Source organism: Pogoniulus pusillus, chromosome 25 (assembly GCF_015220805.1).
Source record: "Pogoniulus pusillus isolate bPogPus1 chromosome 25, bPogPus1.pri, whole genome shotgun sequence".
In the NCBI taxonomy this organism is placed as follows: domain Eukaryota; kingdom Metazoa; phylum Chordata; class Aves; order Piciformes; family Lybiidae; genus Pogoniulus; species Pogoniulus pusillus.
The window spans coordinates 9,977,798-10,000,206 of record NC_087288.1 but is presented as its reverse complement, the minus strand read 5'-3'; the positions used below and the strand labels follow the sequence as shown (position 1 = coordinate 10,000,206).

General features: G+C 58.6%; 1 protein-coding gene across 1 annotated transcript in view; it reads left to right on the top strand.

The window, feature by feature from the left end:
* LOC135186408 (hydrocephalus-inducing protein homolog) overlaps positions 1–22,409 on the top strand; it is a 64,923-nt gene that overhangs the window by 7,862 nt on the left and 34,652 nt on the right. The window contains exons 8-26 of the mRNA XM_064164052.1: positions 738–906; positions 1,892–1,991; positions 3,639–3,757; positions 4,382–4,605; positions 4,732–4,799; positions 5,795–6,030; positions 6,842–6,942; positions 7,653–7,788; positions 8,922–9,086; positions 9,999–10,151; positions 10,802–11,040; positions 11,660–11,915; positions 14,379–14,522; positions 15,040–15,183; positions 16,250–16,557; positions 19,299–19,407; positions 19,941–20,150; positions 20,963–21,100; positions 21,888–22,065. Coding sequence (XP_064020122.1) covers positions 738–906; positions 1,892–1,991; positions 3,639–3,757; positions 4,382–4,605; positions 4,732–4,799; positions 5,795–6,030; positions 6,842–6,942; positions 7,653–7,788; positions 8,922–9,086; positions 9,999–10,151; positions 10,802–11,040; positions 11,660–11,915; positions 14,379–14,522; positions 15,040–15,183; positions 16,250–16,557; positions 19,299–19,407; positions 19,941–20,150; positions 20,963–21,100; positions 21,888–22,065 — 3,197 coding nt within the window. The remainder of the gene's footprint in view (positions 1–737; positions 907–1,891; positions 1,992–3,638; positions 3,758–4,381; positions 4,606–4,731; positions 4,800–5,794; positions 6,031–6,841; positions 6,943–7,652; positions 7,789–8,921; positions 9,087–9,998; positions 10,152–10,801; positions 11,041–11,659; positions 11,916–14,378; positions 14,523–15,039; positions 15,184–16,249; positions 16,558–19,298; positions 19,408–19,940; positions 20,151–20,962; positions 21,101–21,887; positions 22,066–22,409) is intronic.

Genomic DNA, 22,409 nt, shown 5'->3' with positions numbered 1-22,409 from the left:
TTGCAGCCTTCCTTAGAGGCTGAGCAGAGTTGGGAGGTGCAGGGAAGGTGGAGCAGCACAGGCCTTGGAAGTGCCCTGGGCTTCGTGGTGGTGAGGGATGGGGCAGGTTCTCCAAAGGGTGTCTTGGGTGCAGCTTTGCAGTTGCCACCTCAGGCAGCAGAGGAATGGTGGAGCCCAGGGGCTGAGCTGGGCAATGCATTGGGGAGCCTGGGGTGACTTTTCAGCCCTGGGTGCAGGAGGGGATCTAGAGTTAGCCTGAAGCTGGAGCTGATGTGGAAAGTGCTTTCAGCTGGAGTGCTCCTGAGGGGCTTCTGAGCAAGTCAAGCTGATAATGGTTGGGTGAGGCAGGCCCTGCAGGGCAGCCCCTGGCTCCCCCTGCTCTCTGGTTTTCCTTGCCCAGTGGCTGGCTGCTGTGCAAAAAGCAGCCCCCAGCAGCAGCTGTAGGGGAGGAAGAGCACTCTGAAGTTGTTGCTGGAGCCTCCCTCAGCTGTGGCAGTGGCTTGGAGGCTGGCAGGCTGTCTGGAGGCTTGCTGGCTTTGCCAAAGCCCTTGGGAGCTGGGAAGCATGGAGTGAAAGTGGCCGTGCAGAAGCAGGGCTGATGGGATGGAGGTGGGAGCCGCTGGCTCGGGTCTGCCCCTTGTTGTACTGCTGCTGTTCCTGCCGGAGCGCTTCTGCGAGAGCCTCTGGCAAGGTGCTGCTGCTGCTGCCATTGTCTCCTGGGCTTGTCTCTGCTGCAGGCTGCAGGGGCAGGAGCAGCTCAAGCCACATCCCCCCGAGGAGCAGAGGCCGCAGTCTGCGCTGCGAGGACGCAGCTCCTGGCTCTCCCGCATCTTCCAGCAGCAGAAGGAGAAGGCACAAGAAGACTCCCTGCTGTGCCCTGAGGAGATCTTCAGCGTCGAGCCGCTGGTAAGCCAGAGCTGAGGGCCCCCATCCCTCCTCCTCCTCCCTGGGGGAGGTCCCTTGGCAGGCTCTGCTGCCAGCTGGCTGTGCTGAGAGGGAAGATGTGAGGGCTGGAGGGGGAGCTGCAGCTCTTGGTGCTGCTGCAGCTCTTGGTGCCGCTGCAGCTACAGCGTTTGCTGCTCTGTTTGTGTGAGCCAAAGCCCACGTCCTGCAACCAAGCAGAGCCCTGACTGGGAGGCTTTGCGTGGTCTGAGGTGGAGAATGCTGCTGCCTGAGCAGGGCAAGAGCCTTTCTCCTCTGGGAGTAAAGCCTGCAGGAATGCCAAGCTCTTCTGTCTTTCCAAAGCGGGCAAATGAGCTTTGTGTGAAGGCAGGAGGTCAACTTCTTCTGTAGCCCACATAAGGCTGAGAGCCAGCAGCAGCACAACTGCCCTGTCACAGCAGAGCAGCTGGCAGCAGCAGGACGGGACAAAGGCTGTGTGAGAGCTGCAGGGCTGCTGGAGAGAGTAGGAGCCGAGCAGCACTGGGAGCATCCTGCTTTGGGAGTGTGTCCCAGGGCTCCTGCTTGGGGACAGCTGAACTGTGTCTTCACAATCAGCTGAAGCTGCTCTTGAGTTGGTGAGGAGCAGCAGTCTGGCTGCCCGCAGTGCTGAGTCCTGCTGCTCCAGGTAACGCTGGATAGCCTCAAGCCCTGTGCATGGAAACCTTTCCTGAGTGGCTCTGTCCCACACTGCACTCTAGGAGCACCTGGCAGTGGGCTGCTGCATGTGTCTCTTGCCTTCTGCCTTGTGCAGCTTTCTCAGTCTTTTGGTTTGCAAGAATTACATCCCTTGTGGAGCAGGTTCCTCTTCGGAGCTCTTCCTGTGTCTGTCTGCTCCCCCAGCCCAGCACATGTGGTGTTTGCTGCTGGCTCTGCCTGGGTGCTCTGAAGAAAGGCTGCAGGGCTGTGGCAGGTGTGGAGATCAATGAGTTGCTGCCATCTTCTCTTGTAGGAGGGAGATGTGTGGCCAAAGTCATCAGCTGAAGTCCAGGTGATCTTCAGCCCCCGGGCAGCCAGAACCTATGAGGCCAGGCTCTACTGTGACATCTCAGGTACAGCTGCTTTCTGCCATGTCTCTCCCCTATGCTGAAGGCTAGGCACAAGCAACCTTCCAGCCCTTGGTGCTGCTCTGGCTGCTAGGAAGGGTCAGTAGCCAGCAGGGCAGGTGCCTGCTGTGCCTGTGGCTTGCAGCTGCTCTCCTGTGCAAGGGCAGGGCTCAGGGCACTGGCTCAGGCTCACTGCTGCCAGAAGATGGGAGGCAGTGCAGGGCTCAATTTTCCTGCCATGGCTTTGCCAGTATTTGCTGTGCTGTGAGGTATCTGTGAAGGCCAAGGAGCTAGAGAAGAAAGCAGTTCGAGTGGGCCCTAAGCCCCAGAGGAGTTTTCATTGCCTGGGGGCCCCATGGTGCTCCTGAGCTGGTAGGAGACGAGTTTCAGAGGTGCTCCCGGCCCCTGCATCTCCTCCTGCTGCCCAGACGCTGGCAAACCTTGGCTGGGGAAGCCTGCTGAGTGCAGGCTGCCCAGCAAAGGACCACCTGTGGCCAGCAGGTGCTTCTCCCTGCCTGGGAAGTGTCCCCTGGCAGCTCTGAGGCTGTGGTTCCTCTGGCTGGCATTGCTCAGGGCTCACTGTGCTTGCCCCCTGAGTGACCCCATCTCTGCCCTTCCAGAGGTGGTGGCTTTGCCGTGCTGGCATGGGGCAGGAAGTGCTTGCAGCCAAATTCAGGCTGCCTTGTCCTTCCTCTGTGTCTCTGCAGAGTGCTGCTCAGGCTGTGTCTCAAGGGTGGCAGCTCACTGCCAGGCTTCATCCGGGGAACCTGATGGGTTTGCTGCCTCAAGGGCCCATGGAGGTCCTGCAGCCCAGCTCCTGTTCTGGAGGGTGCTGGAAGCAGCAAGCCTGCTGCTTTGTTGCTTTCCTTCCTGCTCCAAGCCAGCTGGCACAGATGCCAGGGATCAGCTTTGGACTTGTGCAGGAATTGGGCCAGGTCCCCTCCACCACTGCTAGCCCAGGGGCTGTGTCAGCAAAGTGTCTTCCTGCCCCCAGCTGCACTTGTCAGAGCTGGGCAAGGGGAGGCTTGCTGGCAGAAGTTGCCAGTGCTGAGCTGCTGGCTCTGGGCCTTCTGCTCTGGTGAGGAAGATGTCAATGCCTTTGCAGCAGGGATGGATCTGAAGGGCTTGTGCCAGAAGAGGTTTTGCCTTGCAGAGCAATAGGAGAGCTGCCTGCACACAGCTCTTGAGCTGCTCTGGGGCTTGAGGAAGCAGAGCTGGGCAAATGCTGTGTGTTTAGAGAGACAAGCCTACTCCTGAAAGAGAGCCTGCTGGGCCTGGAGAAGAGCTTCACTCTTGCAGCCACTGTGTGGCAGAGGAGCATGTCAAAGCAGCTGTTCCACTGCGCTGGCAGGGGGGCAACTGTCCCAGAGTCACGGCCCCTGGCTCAATTAGTTTTGCTACTTGGTTCCTCTCAGCAACTTGGCTGAGCTCCTTGTACCTCTAGAGTGCTTGGCCCTGAGGGTGGTGCGAGCAGCCTGGCCCAGGCTGGCCAGAGATGGAAGCACTTGAGGTCAGGTTGTCTGGGGCTCAGAGCCACCTGCTCTGCTTGCAGCTGTTGCTGCTGAGTGTAGAGGGCTTAGGCTGGTGGAGCTTGAGAGGTCCCTTTCCCCCTGAAACACTCCCTGAGTCCCTGCATTGGAACTCTGTCCTCAGGCCGTGAGGCCAGGCTGCCTCTGCACGTCCGAGGGGAAGGCTTAGGGCCCCGTCTCTGCTTCAAGCTTGACCAGCTGGACATTGGGCAGGTGTTTGCTGGATCAACCAACCGCTATAAGGTGAGTGTCAGGGGCTGGCAGGGCCTGGGGTGAAGTCTCTCTGTGGGGGCAGGCTGTGAGAGATGGGGCTGCTCAGCCTGGAGAAGAGAAGGCTCCAGGGAGAGCTTGGAGCAGCCTTCTGGTAGCTGAAAAGGTTCCAGGAGAGCTGGGGAGGGATTTTGATGAGTGCTGGGAGTGCCAGGATGAGAGGGAACGGCTTGAAGCTTGAGGAGGGCAGATTGAGAGTGGAGATGAGGAAGACACTCTTGAGAGTGAGGGTGGGGAGACACTGGCACAGGCTGCCCAGGGAAGTGAAGGATGCCCCCTCCCTGGAGGTGTTGAAGGCTAGGTTTGCTGAGGCCTTGTGCAGCTGATGGAGCAGGAGGTGTCCCTGCCCATGGCTGGGGCTTGAAATTGAATGATCTGGAAGGTCCCTTCCAAGCCAACTCATTCTAGGATTCATTCCCTGAAGCTGTGGCTGCTCTGCATGAAAAGCCCAAAGGTAGAAGTTCCCTTTGGCTTCTGCCCAGCAGCAGCAGGCAGCATCTTCTGCCTTTGGCAGCTGTGAGGTGTTTGCCCAGGACCCCAGTCAGGCTCCTGGAAGGAAGGAAGGGTCCTGACGTGTTTCCATTTCCTGTCTTGCAGATGGTCCTGCACAACAAAGGAGCCATCGATGCTTTCTTCAGCTTGGTCCCTCCAACTACAGCTGTGGGCTCCTGCTTCACCTTTTCCCCCTGTCAAGGCCTCGTCCAGCCAGATAAGTTCCAGGTACTTGAGATCTGCTTCTGTGCCACCACCCTGGGGCCCTTCACAGAAGAATTCGTGTTCCGTGTGGAAGGATGCCCTGAGCCTGTGACTTCAACTATCAGGTGCGAGGTTGAGTAAGGGCTTCTGTGCTTGGAGAGCTGCTTTGCTCCCTGGCAGCAGCAGTGCAGGCTGCAGGCTCTGCAGTGCTCTGCAGCTGAGCCAGCAGCTCCTCTGCTGTGTCCTTACAGGGGCTGTGTCACTGCACCCACTCTGCACTTCGATGTCCCTTGCCTGCAGTTTGGGGACGTCTCCTTCGGTGAGTGTGCCCTGGGCTTGGAGCACTGCCTGAGGGCTCTGTGCAGCAGCAATGGAGCCTCAGAGCCTCCAGCACTCAATGGGCCTGCAGAGCAGCCTTCAGGAGGTTAAAGCTGGGCTGCAGGTTGCTTGGGCAACATTTTGCCCTGGTGAGGTCCAAAAGGCCCAAAGGACTGGTGAAGCAGTGTCTTGTGTGTCCCTCATGGTGTGATCAGCCCCAGGCCCCTGTTCTTGGCAGCAGGATGTCTGTGATAGTGCCAGGAGCACCCAGGGGGTAGGACTGCAGGAGAAGGCAGCTGAAGCTATGGACTAGGCAGTAGCTGCCGTGGGTAACTGTTGTTGTTGCCAGGCTTGGACAGCCTTTCTCTGCCTGAGCTGCAGTGTGGGGGGTGTTCATTAGTGCTGGGAGGCTCCCTTGCTGTCACCTGCCAGGTAATGTGGCCAAGAAATAGCTCTGCCTCAGAGCCCTGGGCTCCTTCTTCTTGCCCAGCAGAAGCCCAGCTCTGCTGCCTGAGTGCTGCAGTGCAGGTTGTGGTTCTTTACCTGAGTCTCACAGTCTCAGGCTTTTTGCTGAAGTGGTCTCCAGTTTGCAGGGCAAACAGTTCTGGGCTGACTGAAGAGCTGTGCTCAGTCTGGCCAGGATGCCTCTCTGTTTTCATGCTGCTGGACTTCCTAAGAGCACTGCTGGCTTTTGCTGAGCTGCATCCTGCCCTCCCTCCATCCCTGCTGTGCCTCTTGCTTCCCCTGTGAGCAGACAAAGCAAGAGGCATCCCAGCCTTCTGGGCCATGAGGGCACACTGCTGCCAGCTGGGAACCTCCTTGTGGTGTGGCAGTGGCAGGTCCTGCTGCGCAGAGCTGCCCCTGGCTTGGCTTCTCCAGCAGCTGTAGCTGAGAGTGCAGCAAGTCAAAGGCCAAGATCAGTCTGATGCCAGGATATTGGCAGCAGGAGTCAGGGGGAAGTGGTGCAGAGCTGCAGAGCTGTATCCTCTCTCCTAGGCTTTCCTCAGAGCCTGTGCTGTCGCCTCACCAACGCCTCCTTGGTGCCCGTGGCCTTCACCCTGCGTGTGCCTGGGGATGGCAGGGCAAAGCCCAGCGTGCCCAGCACTGTGCAGGCGCTGGACAACTCTCGCCCCTCCTGGAGGAAGAGAGTCAGGAGGCGCTTGGGGCCCCGCGAGTTCACCATCAGCCCTTGCAGTGGCACCATCCGCTCCCTGAGCTTTGTGGACATCCAGGTAGGGAGCCGTGGGCCCGAGGGGCTCCAGCAGCAGCTGGAGCTGAAGCTTGCCTGCTCTGGCAGAGGCCTCCAGTGCTGCTGGTTGGAGCATGAGGCCTGGAGGATCCCTGCAGCAGCACTGGGCTGTTGGCTGGGCTGCTCTGGGACTCGCCTGGAGGAGCAGCCTTTGGGCTCTGCAGTCAGAAGCTGCAGCTTCTGTCTCACAGGCTCAAGCCCAGAAGGCTCTGCTCAGGTTTTGAGTGCTGCTTAGGGCCATTCCTCTGACTGCAGCTGGGCAGAGGAAGGCTGAGGACAGCAGCTGGCTGCTCCAAAGAGAGATGTGGTTGGAGGAAGCAGTTTGCTCTGATTTCTCCTGCCCTGTGGGCAGAACTAGTTGGATTCGCTGCAGTGCTCTCCAGTGGCACTGCAGAAGCTGCAGCAGCTGTGAGCTGAGCAGGTGCTGCTGCGCCAAACCTCTTCAGCAGCTTCCCACTGCAAAGCTGAAGAGGTTCTGGTGAAGTCTGCAGCTTTCCCCAGCCTTTCTGCTGTTGCAGTGGAGATCAAAGCCTGCTCCCTTCACTGTTGTGCAGTGCTGAGTAGAAGAGGGCTCTGCTGGTGCTGGCATTTGTGTCACACACAGCCTGGGTGCTGCCAAGGGCCTTGCTCCAAGCAGCTGCTGCCAGCAGCCTTTTGGTGCACCCAGAGCCTGTGCTCTGCACATGCAGCAGCAGCAGAACTAGGGCCAAGTCCTGCCTTTGCTTGCCATGGTTTGGGAATGGAAGGAGGCCAGAGGTGGGAGTGCTGAAGTGTCTGGTGTTCTCTCCCCACAGGTCACTCTGTGCTCCAACAGTCTGGGCACCTACGAGCTGGCACTGGTGGTGGATGTGGATGGTGTGGGCCAGGAGCTGTTGTCACTGCCCCTCACAGCCAGGTAGCAGCACTTCCCTGGCAGCTCCTCCTCTCCCCTCCTGCACCCAGGAGCAGCCTTGCTTCCTGAGCTGGCTCTGCCCAGCCAGAGATGGGAACAGCAGGCTTTGAAAGCAGCATCCTGAGGAACAGCTGCCCAGAATGGACAGGCCTGGCACTCAGCCTTTTCCTAAAGGGTGCAGCACTTCTGTTGCTGATGAGCACTGACCCTCCTCTGGCACAGCTTGGGGCCATTTCTCTTGTCCTACCACTTGTTCCTTGGGAGAAGAGCCCAACGCCTGCCTGGCTTCAGCCTCCTTTCAGGGACTTGCAGAAAGCCAGAAGGGCTCTGCCCTGCCTCCTTTTCTCCATGCTAAAGCATCTCAGGTCCCTCAGCTGCTCCTCCACAGCCCTGTTCTGCAGACCTTTCAGCAGCTTGGCTGCCCTTCTCTGGACTCCCTCCAGCCCCTCAGTGGCTCCAAATCCTTGGAGTGAGGGCCCCAAAACTGATGTCAGGATTTGAGGCATGGCCTCAGAGGTGCTGAGTCCAGAGGGACAATCCCTGCCAAGCTCCTGCTGACCGCACCACTGCTGATGCAGGCCAAGCTGCTGGCAGCACCTTGCAGCCCCTCTGCCCCAAGCAGATGTGTTCTGCTGTCTTCCACACCATGGGAGGAGCCAAGAAGGCCTCTCCTCTGCCAGCATCTCAGTCCCTTTGTCCATCTCTGTGCCCAGGTGTGTGGTTCCTGCTCTGCATGTGCCTAACCCGGTGGTGACATTTGGACACTGCTACCTGCAGTTCCCTGCCCAACAGACGCTGACCCTGGTGAACGACAGCGACCTGCCAGGCTGCTACGGGCTGCTGCCTCAGGTTGGCATCACACCCACCTGCTGCCCTCAGGTGTCAGCCAGGGCTGTGGCTGGGAGAAATGGGCTTTGGGTGAGCCCCTGGTGCTTTGCTGAGAACAAGAATCCACCCGAATGTAACCTTAGGAAGCAGATGAATGGGAACCTTCCTGCACACCAACCTCAGGCAGCTATTTCAGCTCTTAGGGAAGCAGTTTCTGTTGTGAGCTTTGGGTGCTGGCATGCAGCAGAACTCAGAGGCTTGTGAGAAGCTGCTCTGGCAGCCCAAGCATGGATGTTTGTGAGTGCAGCAGCTTTGGGCTCCCCTGAGACTGCTGAGGCCATGCCAGGCTTGCTTCTTGTTTTGTGTCTTTCTGCCAGGGATTTGAAATTCTTTGGTGAGTTGCTGCTGCTAAGGACATGTTAAGGAGCTGGTATTGTTCTCCAGGGCTCCTCTGCAGTAACCTTTGATTGGCAGGATCAAGCCAGGCTGGAGAGCAGCCCTGTGGAGAAGGACTTCAGGGTAGTGGAGGTGCAAAGCTGGACACAAACTGGCACCAAGTGTTGCCAGCCCAGATCCAGCTGTGTCCTGGGCTGCTCCCCAGCAGTATGGGTGGCAGGGGAGGGGATTCTGACCCTCTGCTGTGCTTTGCTGAGACACCCCACACACGATGTTAAGTCCAGTTCTGGAGTCCACAGCACAGACAGGGACCTGTTGGAGCACGGCAAGAGGAGGCCACAGCAATGCTGGCAGGGCTGGAAGCACTCTGCTGTGGGGCCAGGCTGGGAGAGTTGTGCTTGTTCAGCCTGCAGAGGAGAAGGATCCAGGGAGAGCTTCTGGCAGCCTTGAGTGCTTAAAGCTGGGGACAGCTTTTGAGCAGAACTTGTTGTGACAGGGCAAGAGGTGATGGTTTGAACTAAAAGAGGGAGATTTAGACCAGATAAGAGGAAGACGGTTTTGTACAGTGAGGGTGGTTAAGAGCCTGCCCAGAGAACTGGGATATGCCTCATCCCTGCAACTGTTCCAGATGAGGCTGTTTGGGACTCTGAGCAGCCTGATCCAGTTGCAGATGTCCCTGCTGACTGCAGGGGCTTGGACTGGGTGAGCTGGAAAGGTCCCTTCGTGCCCATCCCAAGCTGTGATCCTGCCTCTTGCAGAAGCAACGGAAGGCTGCTGCTGTTCTGTACTCCAGCCCCGTGCCCTGTGGCATTATTCAGCCTCACAGCTCCGTGGAGGTGCCACTGACACTGGAGGCGCTGGTGCCAGGGAGGCAGGAGACTCGTGCCCGTGTGGCTGTCTTTGGGCATCCAAGGGACTGGCTGGTGAGTGCTGGAGGAGATGTCTGCTCTGTGCCACGGGGCTGGCTGGGGCCTGGAGTGCAGAGGGCTTCTTGCAAGGCAAGGGGCACTGGGTGACAGCTAGAGGAGAGGCAGGGAAGTGTCCTCTTGGGTGGTGGTCAGAGTGACACAGCATTGCCCTGGGCACGTGGCAGATGGGGGCAAGAGCCAGTCCCGCCCCTGGCTCTTGTCCTCTGCTTTTAGGAAAGCAACAGCAGCTACTGCTTCCTTGGGGCTCTTGGTGAGGAGCACACAGGGACAGCCCAGAGTGCTGCTGGAGCAAAGGCTGGGTTTGGAATGAAGGGAGAGGGTGCTGGAGCAAAGGGATCCACATTCTACCTGCAGTGCTCTGTGCCCCTTCTGCAGGAACACCACTGTTGGGTCTCAGATGGGCAAGAGAATGCTGCTGGAATGCTGTCACCAATCGTGTTCTTCAGGCTGGGCCAGGATTGCCCCAGAGCCCAGAGCAGAGGTCACCAAGTTGACCTGTGCAGAGCTGCTTGGCTGGCATCTTGGGCTGCTTCTCAAGCCATAGCTCTGGCAGCGTTCAGGAAGTTGCTGCCCAAGTGTCAGCTGTGCAGCAGCAGAAGTCAGGGAGCGTGGTCTGGGGCAAGGCTGAGCAATAGCAGGGCTAGCAACAGGCCCAGGGCAGGCAGGCTGCTGGTGAGCCAACCAGCTGGGCAGACTCGCTCCTCTTCCCTGACAGCAGCAGCTTGTGGCTTTCAGCTGGGGTCCCTCCAGAGCCCACACTTGCTCCAGGCCTTCTGGTTCAGGATTCCAACACTACCAGCTTGCAGAACTCTCCCTCATCCAGGAGCAGCCTCAGAGATGTCTGACCATTGTTGACTTTCCTTGATGTGTTTTTTTCTCCTCTCTCCTGCCTGCTTCCTGGAGCAGGAAGTGTGTTTGGTGAGCATTGGAGAGGGCCCAGTGGTCTCCGTGCAGCCCAGCGAGGTGGATTTTGGCAGCATCCAGGTTCTGCAGGATGCCTCCCGGACTCTGCGGCTCTGTAATCAGAGCCCGATCCCTGCATCCTTCCAGGCGGAGGTGGTGAGTATCTGGAGAGGCTTTCAATGGCAGCAACTGCTCTGTGGCCGCCTGGGGCTTGGTTTTTATCTGAGGCTTTCCCAGCTGGCACAGCAGAGGGCCCTGGGGCCCCTGACTGCAGCTGCTGCTGGGTGGGAGCCAGAATGCTGCAGTCCTTCAGGAGCTGGGGAGCAGCACTGCTACCCCCCAGACAAGGAGACTTTGGGGTTGAGCTTTGAAGAAGTGATTTTGCAGTTGCCCTGCAGGCTGCCAGCAGCATCCCCCAGGCAAGTGGCTGCTGCAGTGGGGTTAGATCAGTCCTGGCTTCCTCTGGCCTTCAGCCTCTGTCCAAAGCCATCACTGCAGGGAAGCCAAGAGAGAGAAAGTGGCTTCCTTGGGCCCTCAGTGCAGAGAACCTGGGGGAGGACAGAGCCTTCTCTTGAGGATGAGTGTCCCTTGGCTTGGTGACACAGGGGTGATGAGGGGAGCCTGGGAGAGGAGGGTGCCCCAGGGGGTGTGTGAGCTGGTGCAGAGGAGCTGCCTGCAGCCCCCAGCTCAGCTGTAGGCAGGTGAAGCCTTTGTGGTTCGTTGGCCTCAGCTCTTTGCTCCTTCAGGCCACAAGAGCGCCAGGGCCGCGGCTGCCAGCCTCAGCCGGTGCTTGCCTTGTCTTGCAGGCTGGCAAAGGCTCCTGCTGGAGGATCGAGCCCAGGCAAGGAGTGATCCCCCCCGAGGGTGAGGCGTCCGTGTGCGTCACAGTGAACCTGGATGACACGCGGCAGTTCCAGGCAGAGGTGCAGCTGCAGGTGGAGCACAGCCGAGGCTACGTCATCCCCGTGCGGGCCCTGGGCATCGGCACCACCATCGTCACTGACAGACCCTTGGCTCCGCAGCTCAGCCTGGGCACTCGCTTCAGGTAGGGGCCCTCAGCTCCTGCTGCTGCCAGGGCCTGGGCCAGGAACAGTTTCTGTAGTGCTCTGCCAGGGCAGCCACCTGGATTGTCCACGCTGAAGCCCAGCAGGAGCAGGGCAGGGATTGTGCCCCTGTGCTGGGCACCGGCAGGGGTGCACCTTGAGCCTGGGGTCAGGTTTGGGCCCCTCCCTCCAAGAAGGCCCTTGAGGGACTGGAGCAGGTCCAGGGAAGGGCAACAAAGCTGGTGAAGGGTCTGGAGAGCAGGGCTGGTGAGGAGCAGCTGAGGGGGCAGGGGGTGTTGGGTGTGGAGGTGGCTGAGGGCAGAGCTCATTTCTCCCTGAAGAGGTTGGAGCCAAGTGGGGGTTGATTTCTTCTCCCAAGGAACAAGTGACAGGAGCAGAGGAGATGGCCGCAAGCTGCTCCAGGGGCTGCTGGGTGGGGAGAAGAAGCTGAGGGGCAGCCAAGGGCTGGCTGTTGCCAAAACTCTGAGCTAGGTCAGTGTTTCCGAGGTGGTTCCCTTGCCAGGTGTGTGGTCAGACAGCAACAGCAGCAGCAGCAGCAGCTGGGTGAGTGCTGGGCAGCAGCAGCTCCCCTGACGGTCTCCAACTCTGCTCCTTTTGCAGCCTGGTTCCCTGCTGCTACAGCTTCAAGGTCAGCAACCATGGGCGCCGCACACAGCGGCTCTACTGGAGCACGGCAGGGGGCTGCCAGCCTGGCCAGCGCCAGCACCTCCCTGCCCCCAGCAGCACCCGGGGCAAAGCTTGCCACCAGAGCCCCACAGCTGCCTGCCCTGTGTTTCGGCCTCGGCCCATGAGGATGGAGCTGACCCCGGGCCAGACAATGGAGCTGACTCTGGAAGGCTTCTCCAGCACTCCCCAGGTAAGGTGTCTCCCAAGGGCTGAGCCTTCCCATCAGACCATCTGTCTTGCAGCCCCCTGGCATTTGCCTGAGAATTGTTTGAAGGCCACAGGTTGCCTGTGGCAGTGTCAGCTACTGTCCTTGCTGGCCACCATCAGCTGCTGAGGCTTCTTTGGGTTCCATCCTCCAACTGACTTACTGCTAGCAAAACAGAGGCTGAAGGCAGCTGCTGCTTGGGCAGCTGCCAAGGTGCCACATGCTGAGACAGAAGGGAAGGGCAGAGAAAAGAAGTGAGATTTAGCCTAGGAGCAGAGGCAGAAAGGAGCTCAGGAGGGCAGGTTGCCCATGTCTGGGGGAAGCAGCAAGTCAGAGGCCCTGTGAGAGGAGGCAGCGGCTGGAGCCGCAGCATTTCTGCTCTTCAGAGAGAGAGATGGAGGAGAGGAAGGAGCCCAGCATGCCAGCTCTGGTGACCAGGGACGTTCATCCCCGTGGGAAACTGTTCCCAGGGACCACTGGACCTGACAGCTCAATTTGTGTCACTGTCCCCAGGACAGCTTGCCCTAGGCTCTCAGGCAGCCCCGGTGTCCCGAGGGCAGCCATGTCTTGCTAGCACCTTTGGGGAAGGGTCACTGGATCTTCTCCTCCCTGGAGCCTTCTTTCCAGGGGCATCCAGCTCTGCAGAGGAGCTGCACCCTGTTGGACATTCCTCAGCTCCAGGAGCACAGAGGTTGAAGTGAATTCTCCAACCTGAACCACCGCAGGTCAGGTTGTGTGGGGCTCTGAGCAGATGTCCCTGCTGACTGCAGCGGGATTGGACTAAATGACCCTGAATGGTCTCTTCCATGATTCTCTGTGATTCACTGTGGCACAGCTCTGGATGAAGCTGCTGCTGCTCCTCACATTTTGAAGGGTTGCCTCAAGAGTAGGTTGAAAAAGGCTGCATTGCTCAGTTGGCTGCCTGTGATGGGGCTGCCCCTGTGCAGTTGTGAGCCCAAAGGCTTTGCTGAAGAGGAGCAGAAGGCACTGAGCTGTTGAGTGCAGTGGTGAGAATGTCCTCCTGGGAAGCTGGCAGGGGATCTGTGGGCTGAGCTGTGCCTGCCTGGCCCTACAATCACAGCCAAGAGCTGTGAGGAGGAGTTGGATTGTGATGTTGTAGCAAAGGGAAGAGTGAGCAATGAAGGGAATCCTGTGGGGAAGTGAAGCCAGGAGCTGTCAAGAACAAGTCTTGGAAGTGAGCCCATCCAGCTGGAGCAGAAGGCTTTCCTGGGAAATGTAAGGCAGATGAGTCTTGGGAAAGTGTCTGTTCAGAACAGCAGAGGGCAGGGGGCATTCTAGGGGGCAGTGATCCCTCCTTTACCTGAAGGCAGGATGGCTGGGGGGAGTTTCCCATGGGTCACAGAATCCCAGCATGGTGAAGGTTGGAAGGGAGCTCTGGAGATCATCCAACCCAACCCCCCTGCTAAGCAGGGTCACCCACACCAGCTTGCCCAGGATCCCAGTGTCTGGGGAGTTTGAGTCTCTGCAGAGGAGACTCCACAGCCTCTCTGGGCACCCTGCCCCAGGCCTCCAGCACTCTCACAGAGAAGAATTTTCTCTTCCTGGCTTCCTGTTTGTGCCCCTTGTCCTGCCACTGGCTCCATCCTCTTGCCCTCCACCCTTTAGATCTTGCTGAGCATTGAGAAGGTCCCCTCTGGGACTGCGCTTCTTTGAGGGGCTTGGACTGGATGACCTTTGGAGGTTCCTTCCAACTTGGACCATTCTGTGTGATTCTGCTCTTCTCCGGGCTTGACAGCCCCAGGGCTCTCAGCCTCTCCTCCTCACAGAGATGCTTCAGGACTCTCAGCATCTTTGTAGCCTCCCCTGGCCTCTCTCCAGCAGTTCCCTGTCCCTTTTGAGCTGGGCAGCCCAGAACTGGACCCAGCTGTGGCCTCACTAGGGCAGGATAGAGGGGGAGGAGACCCTGCTGACCGCCCTCTCCTTCATATCACAGAATCACAGACACATGCACTTGGCAAAGCCCCTCAGGATCACCAAGTGCAGCCTATAACCCTACTCTACAAGATTCACCTTAACCCATCTCCCTAAGCATCCCATCCAAATGACCTTTAAACACATCCTGGGTGGGTGACTCAACCACCTCCCTGGGCAGCTCATTCCAGTGCCTGACCAAATGCTATTGGCCTTCTGGGACACGAGGGCACATTGCAGGCTTGTGGGCAACTTGTTCTCCAACAGCACTGCCAGCTCCTTGTCTGCAGAGCTGCCTCCCAGCAGGCCAGGCCCTCGGCTGTACTGCTGCAGGGGTCGTTCCTCCTCAGGAAGCATTTCCACTGAGCTTCCGAGGCAGAGTTTGCTGCCTTCGGCCCTTCTGTCTGGGGCTGTGCAGGGCAGTGCCAGAGGCCATGGCTGGTGGCTGCCAAGTGTGGGTTGTCTTGTGGCCACCCTGCTGGCAGCCCTCAGGTGCCATGTGGCTTCTCCATGCAGGTGGTGAGGGAGCAGCTGCTATGCCACTCTATAGTGGGCAGTGAGGGCAGGAAGAACAAGATCATGCAAGTGGCCCTCAGCTGCCAGTTTGTTGCTCCTGCTCTGCAGATGTCCTCCAGAGCCCTCACTTTCAGGGTGGAGAAGGTGAGTCTCCAGCTGCTGACTGGAAGCTGTGGGCTGGGCATGCTTGGCTTCAGAGGAGGGGAAAGAGCTGCTCCAAGCCCCCGGGGTTTTGCCTGTGGCTTGCAGCAGGACCAAGCTTTTGCCATTAGCTCTGAGATCATTGCTGGCTGCTCCCAGGAGCAGCCCCAGCAGCTCTGTTCTGCTTTTAGGAGGCCCCTAGAGGAATGAGGGTAGCTGACGGGAAACCACACAGCTGGAGTCTGCCACTCTGGGCTCCCGTTCTGAGCTTGATCTCTTTGTGGCAGCTGCCTTCACTCGGGGTCCTGTTCCCCTGTGCCCTGGGCAGTGCTGTGCTTTGTAGCCATGAGCAGCATCTTCTGTGCTTAGAGAAGGACCTTCCTGAGGCATAGAAAGGAATCCAGAGAGTATGGAGGAGCTATTGTGAGCTCTGGGGGCTGCAGGCTTTGAAAGGTGTCACAAGGGGAAGGAGGTCCATGGGCACTTGAGGTCAGTTGATCCTTGTCTGCTGTTGTTGCAGCAAGCAGGGGATGTGCTGACTCCTCAGGAGCAGGCTCTTTCTCTGAAGAATGTCTGCCCACTGCCCCTCAGCATGGTGCTGTCCTTGGGGCAGCCCTTCTCCATCTGCGACGTGGAGCGGCAGCCCCTTCCTGATGATGAGCAGGTGAGCAGCCCTGGGCCCTCCTGCTGCTGGGGTATGAAGAGGGAAGAGTGTGGTGGTGTGCTGCTGTTGGGAGGGCCTCCAGGAGAGAGGTTTGTTCTGTGGAGTCAGCAGTGGGCTAGCCTGAGCTGCATCAGGTTTGAAAGAACCTGCTGAAGGAAAGGAGATCTCCTCATCTCCTCTGCATTGGGAACAGAGCCATGGGATGGTTTGGGTTGGAAGAGACCTTTCAAATCATCAAGGGCAACTGATAACTCAGCACTGCCAGGTCACCACTAAAGCATGGCCTTCAGCACTGTATCTCCATGACTTTGCAATCCCTCCAAGGATGGAGACTCCACTACTGCCCTGGGCTAGGCCTTGACAAGCCTTTTGAGGAAGAACTGGTTCCTGGTATCCAACCTAAACCTCCCCTGAGGCAATTCAAGGCCCTTTGCTCTTGTCCTGTGGCTCGTACTTTGGGAGAAGAGGCTGACTTCCACCTTGTTGCAGCCTCCTTTCAGAGCCCTGTCTCTAAAATGTGAGCAGAAGGGCTCAGGCCACTTGGGAGCAAGCTATCGAGGAAAGCTGTCTGCTAGAAACCCTCCCAGCTTGGCAGCAGCCCCCCTCAGCTGTGCATCTGCTCCTCAGCAGCAGCTTGCTCACTTCAAGGGCAGCTCTGCCTTTGAGAAGGCTGAGGATGCTCCTGCAGCCACTGCCTGCCCCCTTGTCAGTGGCAGGTGTTGGGCACATGCTGTGCCAGACAGGTGTTGATGTAGGCATGGCCACCGCTGCTGTGCTGTGCCAGTGCCCAGCCCCTGCCAGGCCGAGGCTGTGGTGCTGTGCCCTCCGTGCTGTGAAGAGCAGGGAGTGCCTCTGGAGTCAGGGCAAAGGGCCTTGGGCTGCCAGAGAGGTGCTGTGGGAGGATGTTTGGTGCCTCTGCTGAAGCCTGGGGTGGGCTGAGGCAGCAGCAGTGTGGGGTTTGCCCAGGAAGGCCCTGCTGGGGTCCTGCTTGGAGCATTGCCGTGGTTGGTGTGTGAGAGCTGGGGATGTTATCCCAGGGGGCTGGACACTCTTCATCTCCTTGCAGCCCATGAAGCTGGAGGCAGGGGAGGAGCTTCAGCTCTCCATCAGCTTCAACCCTGCGTATGAAGAAGGTTCGCGTGCCTGGCGGACGGAGCAGCCTCTGAGAATCACGTTCCTTGAGCACCCTCATGAGGAGCAGGTGCTGGTGCGGGTTGAAGTCCCCACCCTGCAGTTCCAGAGCAGGGCTGTGGACTTTGGCTGCATCCTGAACCACACTGAAGCTGTGCACAGCCTGGAGATGAGCAACTGCAGCCCTCTGCCTGCGTTCTACTGCTGGCTGCTGCTGCCAGCCAGCCAGGGCAGCCAGCTGAGGTATGGCCACCTCTGCCCTCTCCTTGAAGCTCTTGCCCTCTCTTTGAAGCTCTTCTTCCTGCTGTACTGCTCCTGCTTTTCAAAGACCAAGGTTGTTTCCCCGGGCTCTGACCAATGTCTTTCACTTTGCCCTGGTGGGAGCAACCCCTCCAGCTGTGCTCAGGCTGGCTGCTCAGGGCATAGGTGTCCTGCAGCACTTTAGCGCTGGGCAGCAGACCCCCCTTCTGCAACCCAGCTGAGGCTCTGAGTGACTGCCAACACTTTTGCTGTAGCCATAACCTCGAGTGCTGCTTTGTCTCTGGAGCTCCCAAGCCGTGCTTGGGCCCTGGCACACACAGATACCAATTGTGACCTCTGTGCCTTCCCTGCCAGCCCCAGCTGGTGTCATTTCAATGCTAAGAACCTAGACAGGTAGTGCCCCCAGAACGCTGTGTCCAGTGCTGTCTGCCCAGCTCAGGGGAGAAAGGGACCTGCTGGGGAGAGTCCCAGGGAGGCTGTAAAGCTGCTGAGGGGCCTGGACCTCTGTGAGGAGCAAAGGCTGAGAGCCCTGCAGCTCTTGAGCCTGGAGAAGAGCAGCTCCAGAGGGGATCTGATCGGTGCTCAGCAGGAGCTAAAGGGCAGGGGGTGGAGTAAGAGGCTGTGCCCAGGCTCTCATCAGTGGTGCCCAGGGACAGGACAAGGGGCAGTGAGCACAAACTGGAAACCAGGAGGTTGCAACTGAACAAGAAGAGAAACTTCTTTGCTGTAAAGGTGCTAGATTGGCAACTGAGAGGTGAAGCCTGCCTAGCACCCAGCCCCTACTGCAAGAGCCTCCCCCTTCAGGAAAGCAGAGGCCACTTCTGTGCCAGCCCAAGCAAAGTTCTGCTCTGCTACTGCCACACCGTAGGGTCCTCTTGCCCCTCAGCCCTTAGCTCTTGCTGAGCTATGAGAAGATGCCCTCTGGGGCTGCTCCTCTCTCTCCAGGCTCCAGCTGCTCTTCTTGTCTCTTTAGAGACAGAGCCCCAGAACTTAGGGGGTTTGCAGTGACAGGACAGAGGTTGAGGGCTCAATCGTTTCCTGACTGCCACATGCCTGTTAGCTTCTGTTCCACCTTCACCTGAGCTGGAGTGGTTCCAGGGATGGGTATCTCTCACCTACTCAGGCAACCTGGGCCAGTGTCTCACTGTCCTCAGCAACAAAAATGTCTTGCTGGTATCTGCTCTGAATCTCTCTCTACAAGTTCAAATCACCCCCCTTGTCTTGTCACAAGCCGCCCTGCTCAGAAGTCTGTTCCCAGCTTCCTTGTAGGCCACTAAGTACTGAAAGGGCACCTGAAGGTCTCTGCTGGGCTCTGTCCCTTTGCTCCTCAGTCTGCATTTGTGCACAGTGTGTCTGTTTTCCTTCCCTGGTACCCTTTCTGCCTCCTCACAGGGCACCCAGCCCTGGCCTCTTCCCTGTCTGCCTGCAGCCAGGTGCCCGCACCGCTGCTGTGCCAAGCTTACCTCTCAGCAGCCCCAAGCCTTGACCATCCTGGTCTGGAGCTGCTGGGCCAGAGCCCTTGCTGAGCTGAGAGCAGCAGTGCCCAGCGAGGAGCTGCTGGGGCAGTCTGCCCTCCCTGGCCCTGCAGTCCCTGCTCACAGAGCTGTTCTGTTCCAGCTGCAGCCGTCCAGCCCAGGCAGCGCAGCAGGAGGCAGCCTGCTGGCAGCGCTCAGTGTCTCCGGGGAGCAGCTGCAGGGCTCCGTGTGTGGAGGAGCCAGTCCAAGCCCTGGGAGCAGTGGGGGATCCTGCCCAGGAGCCAGCAGATGACGATGAGTCCCTGGAAGCAGAGGTAGATTTCCTGGGACACCTGCTCCTTGTGTTGCCTCCCAGTTTGCCAGTGGAGCTGTCTTGGTGCCACCCTCCCTTCTGATGCCCTGCAGCCACCTGCTCCAAGAGCAGCATGGGCAGCATGGCCAGCAGCTGGGCACAGGGCTCATGGGGAGGGGCAAACAGGAGAGTCTGACTTGGAGAAGCCTCCCTCAGCTCCTGATGAGCTCTGTAGAGTTTGGGCTCATTTGGGTGGGGCTTGTTTGCTAATGTCAAATGAGACTTTTGTCTGCGTGCTGGTGGGAAGGCTTTGAGCTGCCTTCTGGATCAGGGAAAGGCAAGCACTGATGCCCATGGGCCACCTTCTCAGCCCCACCCATCTGCACATCCCTGCCTTCCCTGAGGTCTGGCAACATCTCAGCTGCTTTCTGCAGGAAGGTGTCTTGAGAATAATGAGCTGATGGAGATCCTCAGCTCTGCTGCAGTGATGAGTGCATGGAACAAAACCAAGGCAGCATCTGAAACTGGAGAGCTGGGCCAAGCCTTTCCTCAGTGCTCCACTAGCTGTTCTGGGTAGTCACACTGGCAGCTGTTTTCCTGCTTTGGCCGTGGAGAAGCTAAGCTGTCCAGGCATGAGGCTCTCCACATGTCCTTTGGGCAGGAGGGAGCAAAGCTGGACTGGCATGAGGGCGCAGAATGCCCCTTGGAGGTCTCTGCCAGCACTCTCAGCTTGCTGCTGCAAGCTTGCATGTAGGAAGTGAAGGTGGAGCCCACACCTCCTCTGTGGGTGGGCTTGAGGCCACACTCAATAGCTGCCATGGACTAGATTTGCTGCCATCTCAGCTGCCCCTGGCTTGAGGAGGTGGTAGAGCCTGCAGCAGAGTGGTCTCAGCCAGAGCAGCCTCTTGCTCCCTGCAGCCTATGGTGCTTGTTTTGCAGCTGCTGCTGCCATCCAGTCCCGTGGGAGATGCTGTGGAAGGTGCTGTGGCAGCTCCCAGCCACACTGGCATCAGGGAGTTCGTGGGTCTGAAGGAGACAGAGCCCCAGCGGTTGAGATTGGAGGAGGTAAGTGGGACTGTGCCTGGCTTCCAGCTTTGTAGTGTGACAGCAGGTCTGTAGCTGTGACTGCCACTGGTGGCCCTCAGCACCTTTGTCACTCCTGATGAGTGGAGAGGGCATTTGCCAGGAGCTGCTGCTGTAGCTTCTGGTGAGACAGCAGAGAGCAAATGAGAGCGAGGAGCATCAGGAGCCAGAGGAGCTGGCCTGGAGGGGCCCCTTGGCTCCAAGGACTCTCAGCCCAGCAGCTGGTGTGGCTGTGCAGGCAGGAAGAAAGGTTTTAAAGCCAAGTTGTGCAGCAGAGAGAATTTTTTCCTGCCAGGAGAGCTGCCTAATGACTTTAGTGTGGTGCATTAATTAATGCATTAATTGGTGAGATTGGGGAAAGCATGGCATCTTCTCTGGTGCCTGGAGTGGCTGCAGGATGAGGTCAGGATGACTTTGCCTGTCCTGGGGGCCCCTGCAGGCAGGTCTGCGCTCTGCCCCAGACCATGGCTGCTCTTCTTCTTGCTCACCATTTGCCCCCCTCCTCCCCACTACAGGTGTTCGATGTCTTGCCGCTGCACGGGGTCCTGCAGCCGGGCCAGAGCCAGCAGGTCACCTTCAGCTTCTTTGGCCACCCCAACATCGTGGCCTCTGCCACGGCCCTCTGCAAGGTGCAGGGAGGCCCCAGCTATGAGGTGAAGCTGAGTGGGGAGGCCTCACTCATCAGCTACCTCCTAGAGAGCAGACAGCTGAATGTGGGGATGCAGGTACTGCAGGCTGCTCCTGCCTGCAGCCATCGCTGCTGGGGGCTGTCCACCGAGGTCTGGGGCCAACTGCTATGCTGGCTGCCTGGCTTGAAAGCACAAGCTTTGAAGGATGCATTCTGCTCCCAAACTGCTTTGGAATGGCTATCTGCAGCCCAGCGAAGCTGTCAAGTCCTCCTCTTGCAGGCAACTAAAGGTGCCTGCTGGGGCAAGCAGGATGCCAGCACTGATCTCCAGAGGGCTGTGCCCCTCAGCCAGTCAACTGCTGCTCTGCTGCCAAAGGCTGAGCTGCAGGGGGGTGCTGCTGTAGTGCTCTTGGTTCAGCAAGCACAGAAGGCCAAGAGGAAGTTCCTTTGGGCTTGACTGTCGCTGTAGCTGTGGGCAATGTCCCAGAGTCCCCCCCCAATTCACTTTTCAGTTCACCCCCCTAGCTGTTTCCAGCTGCTGACCCTCTACCATCTCCCCCATTGCTGTCACTGCAAGCTCTGCAGGTGCCTTTGCCTCTGTGCTGTCTTGATGATGCTGCCTGCTTTGCTTCAGCCAAGTGTTTAGTGCCACCTGAGGGTGCAAAGAACTCTGCTCCTCTCTGCTTTCCTGTCTGATCTCTGGGTGTTTGATGCTGCCCCTCTGCACGGTGCCACAAAGCTCAGGTCCCGTGCAGGGTCAAGAGTGCCCTTGTGGCTGGGGTTGCCCAGGTGCAGCTGCGAGAGTCAAGTACCTGCCTCTCCTCTGCTTCTCTGCTGTGCTGCTTCTGTTTGCTCTTCTGCCAGTGGCAGGCCTGTGTCTAACTGCCCACTCCTCTGTCCTCTCTGCAGCTATGGGAGGCGGTCATGGAGGCAGAGGTGATGCTGCAGAACAGCGGGAAGCTGCCCTTCACCTTCATGGTGCCGAGTCCCTGTACAGCCACTGCCCGCAGCCCCCTGCCCGGCCTGCCCCTGGTGGTGCCCAGCACGGTGAGGATGGGGAAAGCAGACAGGAGCGACCCTGTGCCAGCCTGCCCTGGATGGGGTTGGAGAGAAAAACGTGGGGAGAAAGAAGAGGGAGGGAAAATGCCAGGGCAGCAGACATGGCTGTGAGCTGCCTCTGCTGAGAGTGATGGAATCACAGAATCCTTTTGGCTGGGAGAGAGCTTCCAGATCCTCAAGGCCAGCTGTGAACTCAGCACTGCCAGGTCACCACTAGCTTTGTAGTCTGCTCTGGACTCTCTCCAGTAGTTCCCTGTCCAGTGGACAGAACTGAGGGGCTGTGCCAGGAGCTGCTGGCCCTGCAGAGAGCTGGGGCATTTGGTTTTTCTTGTCTTGCCTTGGGCTGATGCCAGAGCTTTGGCTGGTTCAATCCTGGCTACTGCTAGCTGAGGGCAAAGCCTGTGAGTAGCAGAACTGTGCTGGTGCTGAGCAAAGGCCAAGCTGTGCTGAGAGAATGCATCCTGCTGCTGTGGAAGGATTCCAGCCCCAGCTGGCCGTGGTGGCCCTGGGCAAGTTGCTGTGAGTGCCCTGCTTTAGCAGGCAAGTGGAAGTGGCTGATCTTCAGAGATCCTTTGCAAGCCCTACAGTGCTGGCATTCTGGGATCCCTAGCAGCCCTCTGCAGGATCTCTGGCATCCTGGTGCAGGAGATAAACTTTTGGGAAGAGGAAAGCTGGAAGATGCTGTTGTCTGGTATCGTTTTGTAGATGAGAAAGTGTCTGAGCCAGGCCTCCGGCAAAGCCTCTTTGGTGCATTGCCTCCTTCTTCTGCCTGCAGGGTTCTGTTGGAGCTGGCCAGCAGCAGGTGCTGAAAATCTATTACTTGCCAGAGGTGCCTGGGGTCTTCTGTAAGACTTTGCAGATCCAAGTGGGCCTCCTGGAAACAGAAGAAATCTCCCTGAGAGGAGAGGGGGGCTTTCCCAGGATCTGCCTGGACCTGCCCAGGAACATCTCAGGTGAGCACTGCCTGTCTGCTCCTCGGGATGCTGCCCTGCTTCTTCCCCCTTGTCACACCCGCAAGGCTGGAGGTTCCAGGGCTGTCAGAGCATCACTGGTGGCTTCCTGATTCTCCAGAATTCCCCGTGGGCTGTGTCCCAGGAGCCAGCCTGGAGAGCTTGCAGCGGATCTGCTGCAGCTCTGCTAAGCTGCCGGGCAGCTGCAGGCAGGGGTTTTGGTAGGATTGGGTTTGCATCAGCTGGCAGGGGCTGAGCTGCTTCTCTGTGGGAGGAAGATGTGTAGAGGTAAAGATGAGGATGCAGGCAAGAGGAGCAGCAGGCAGTGCCCAGAGATGCTGGAGGAG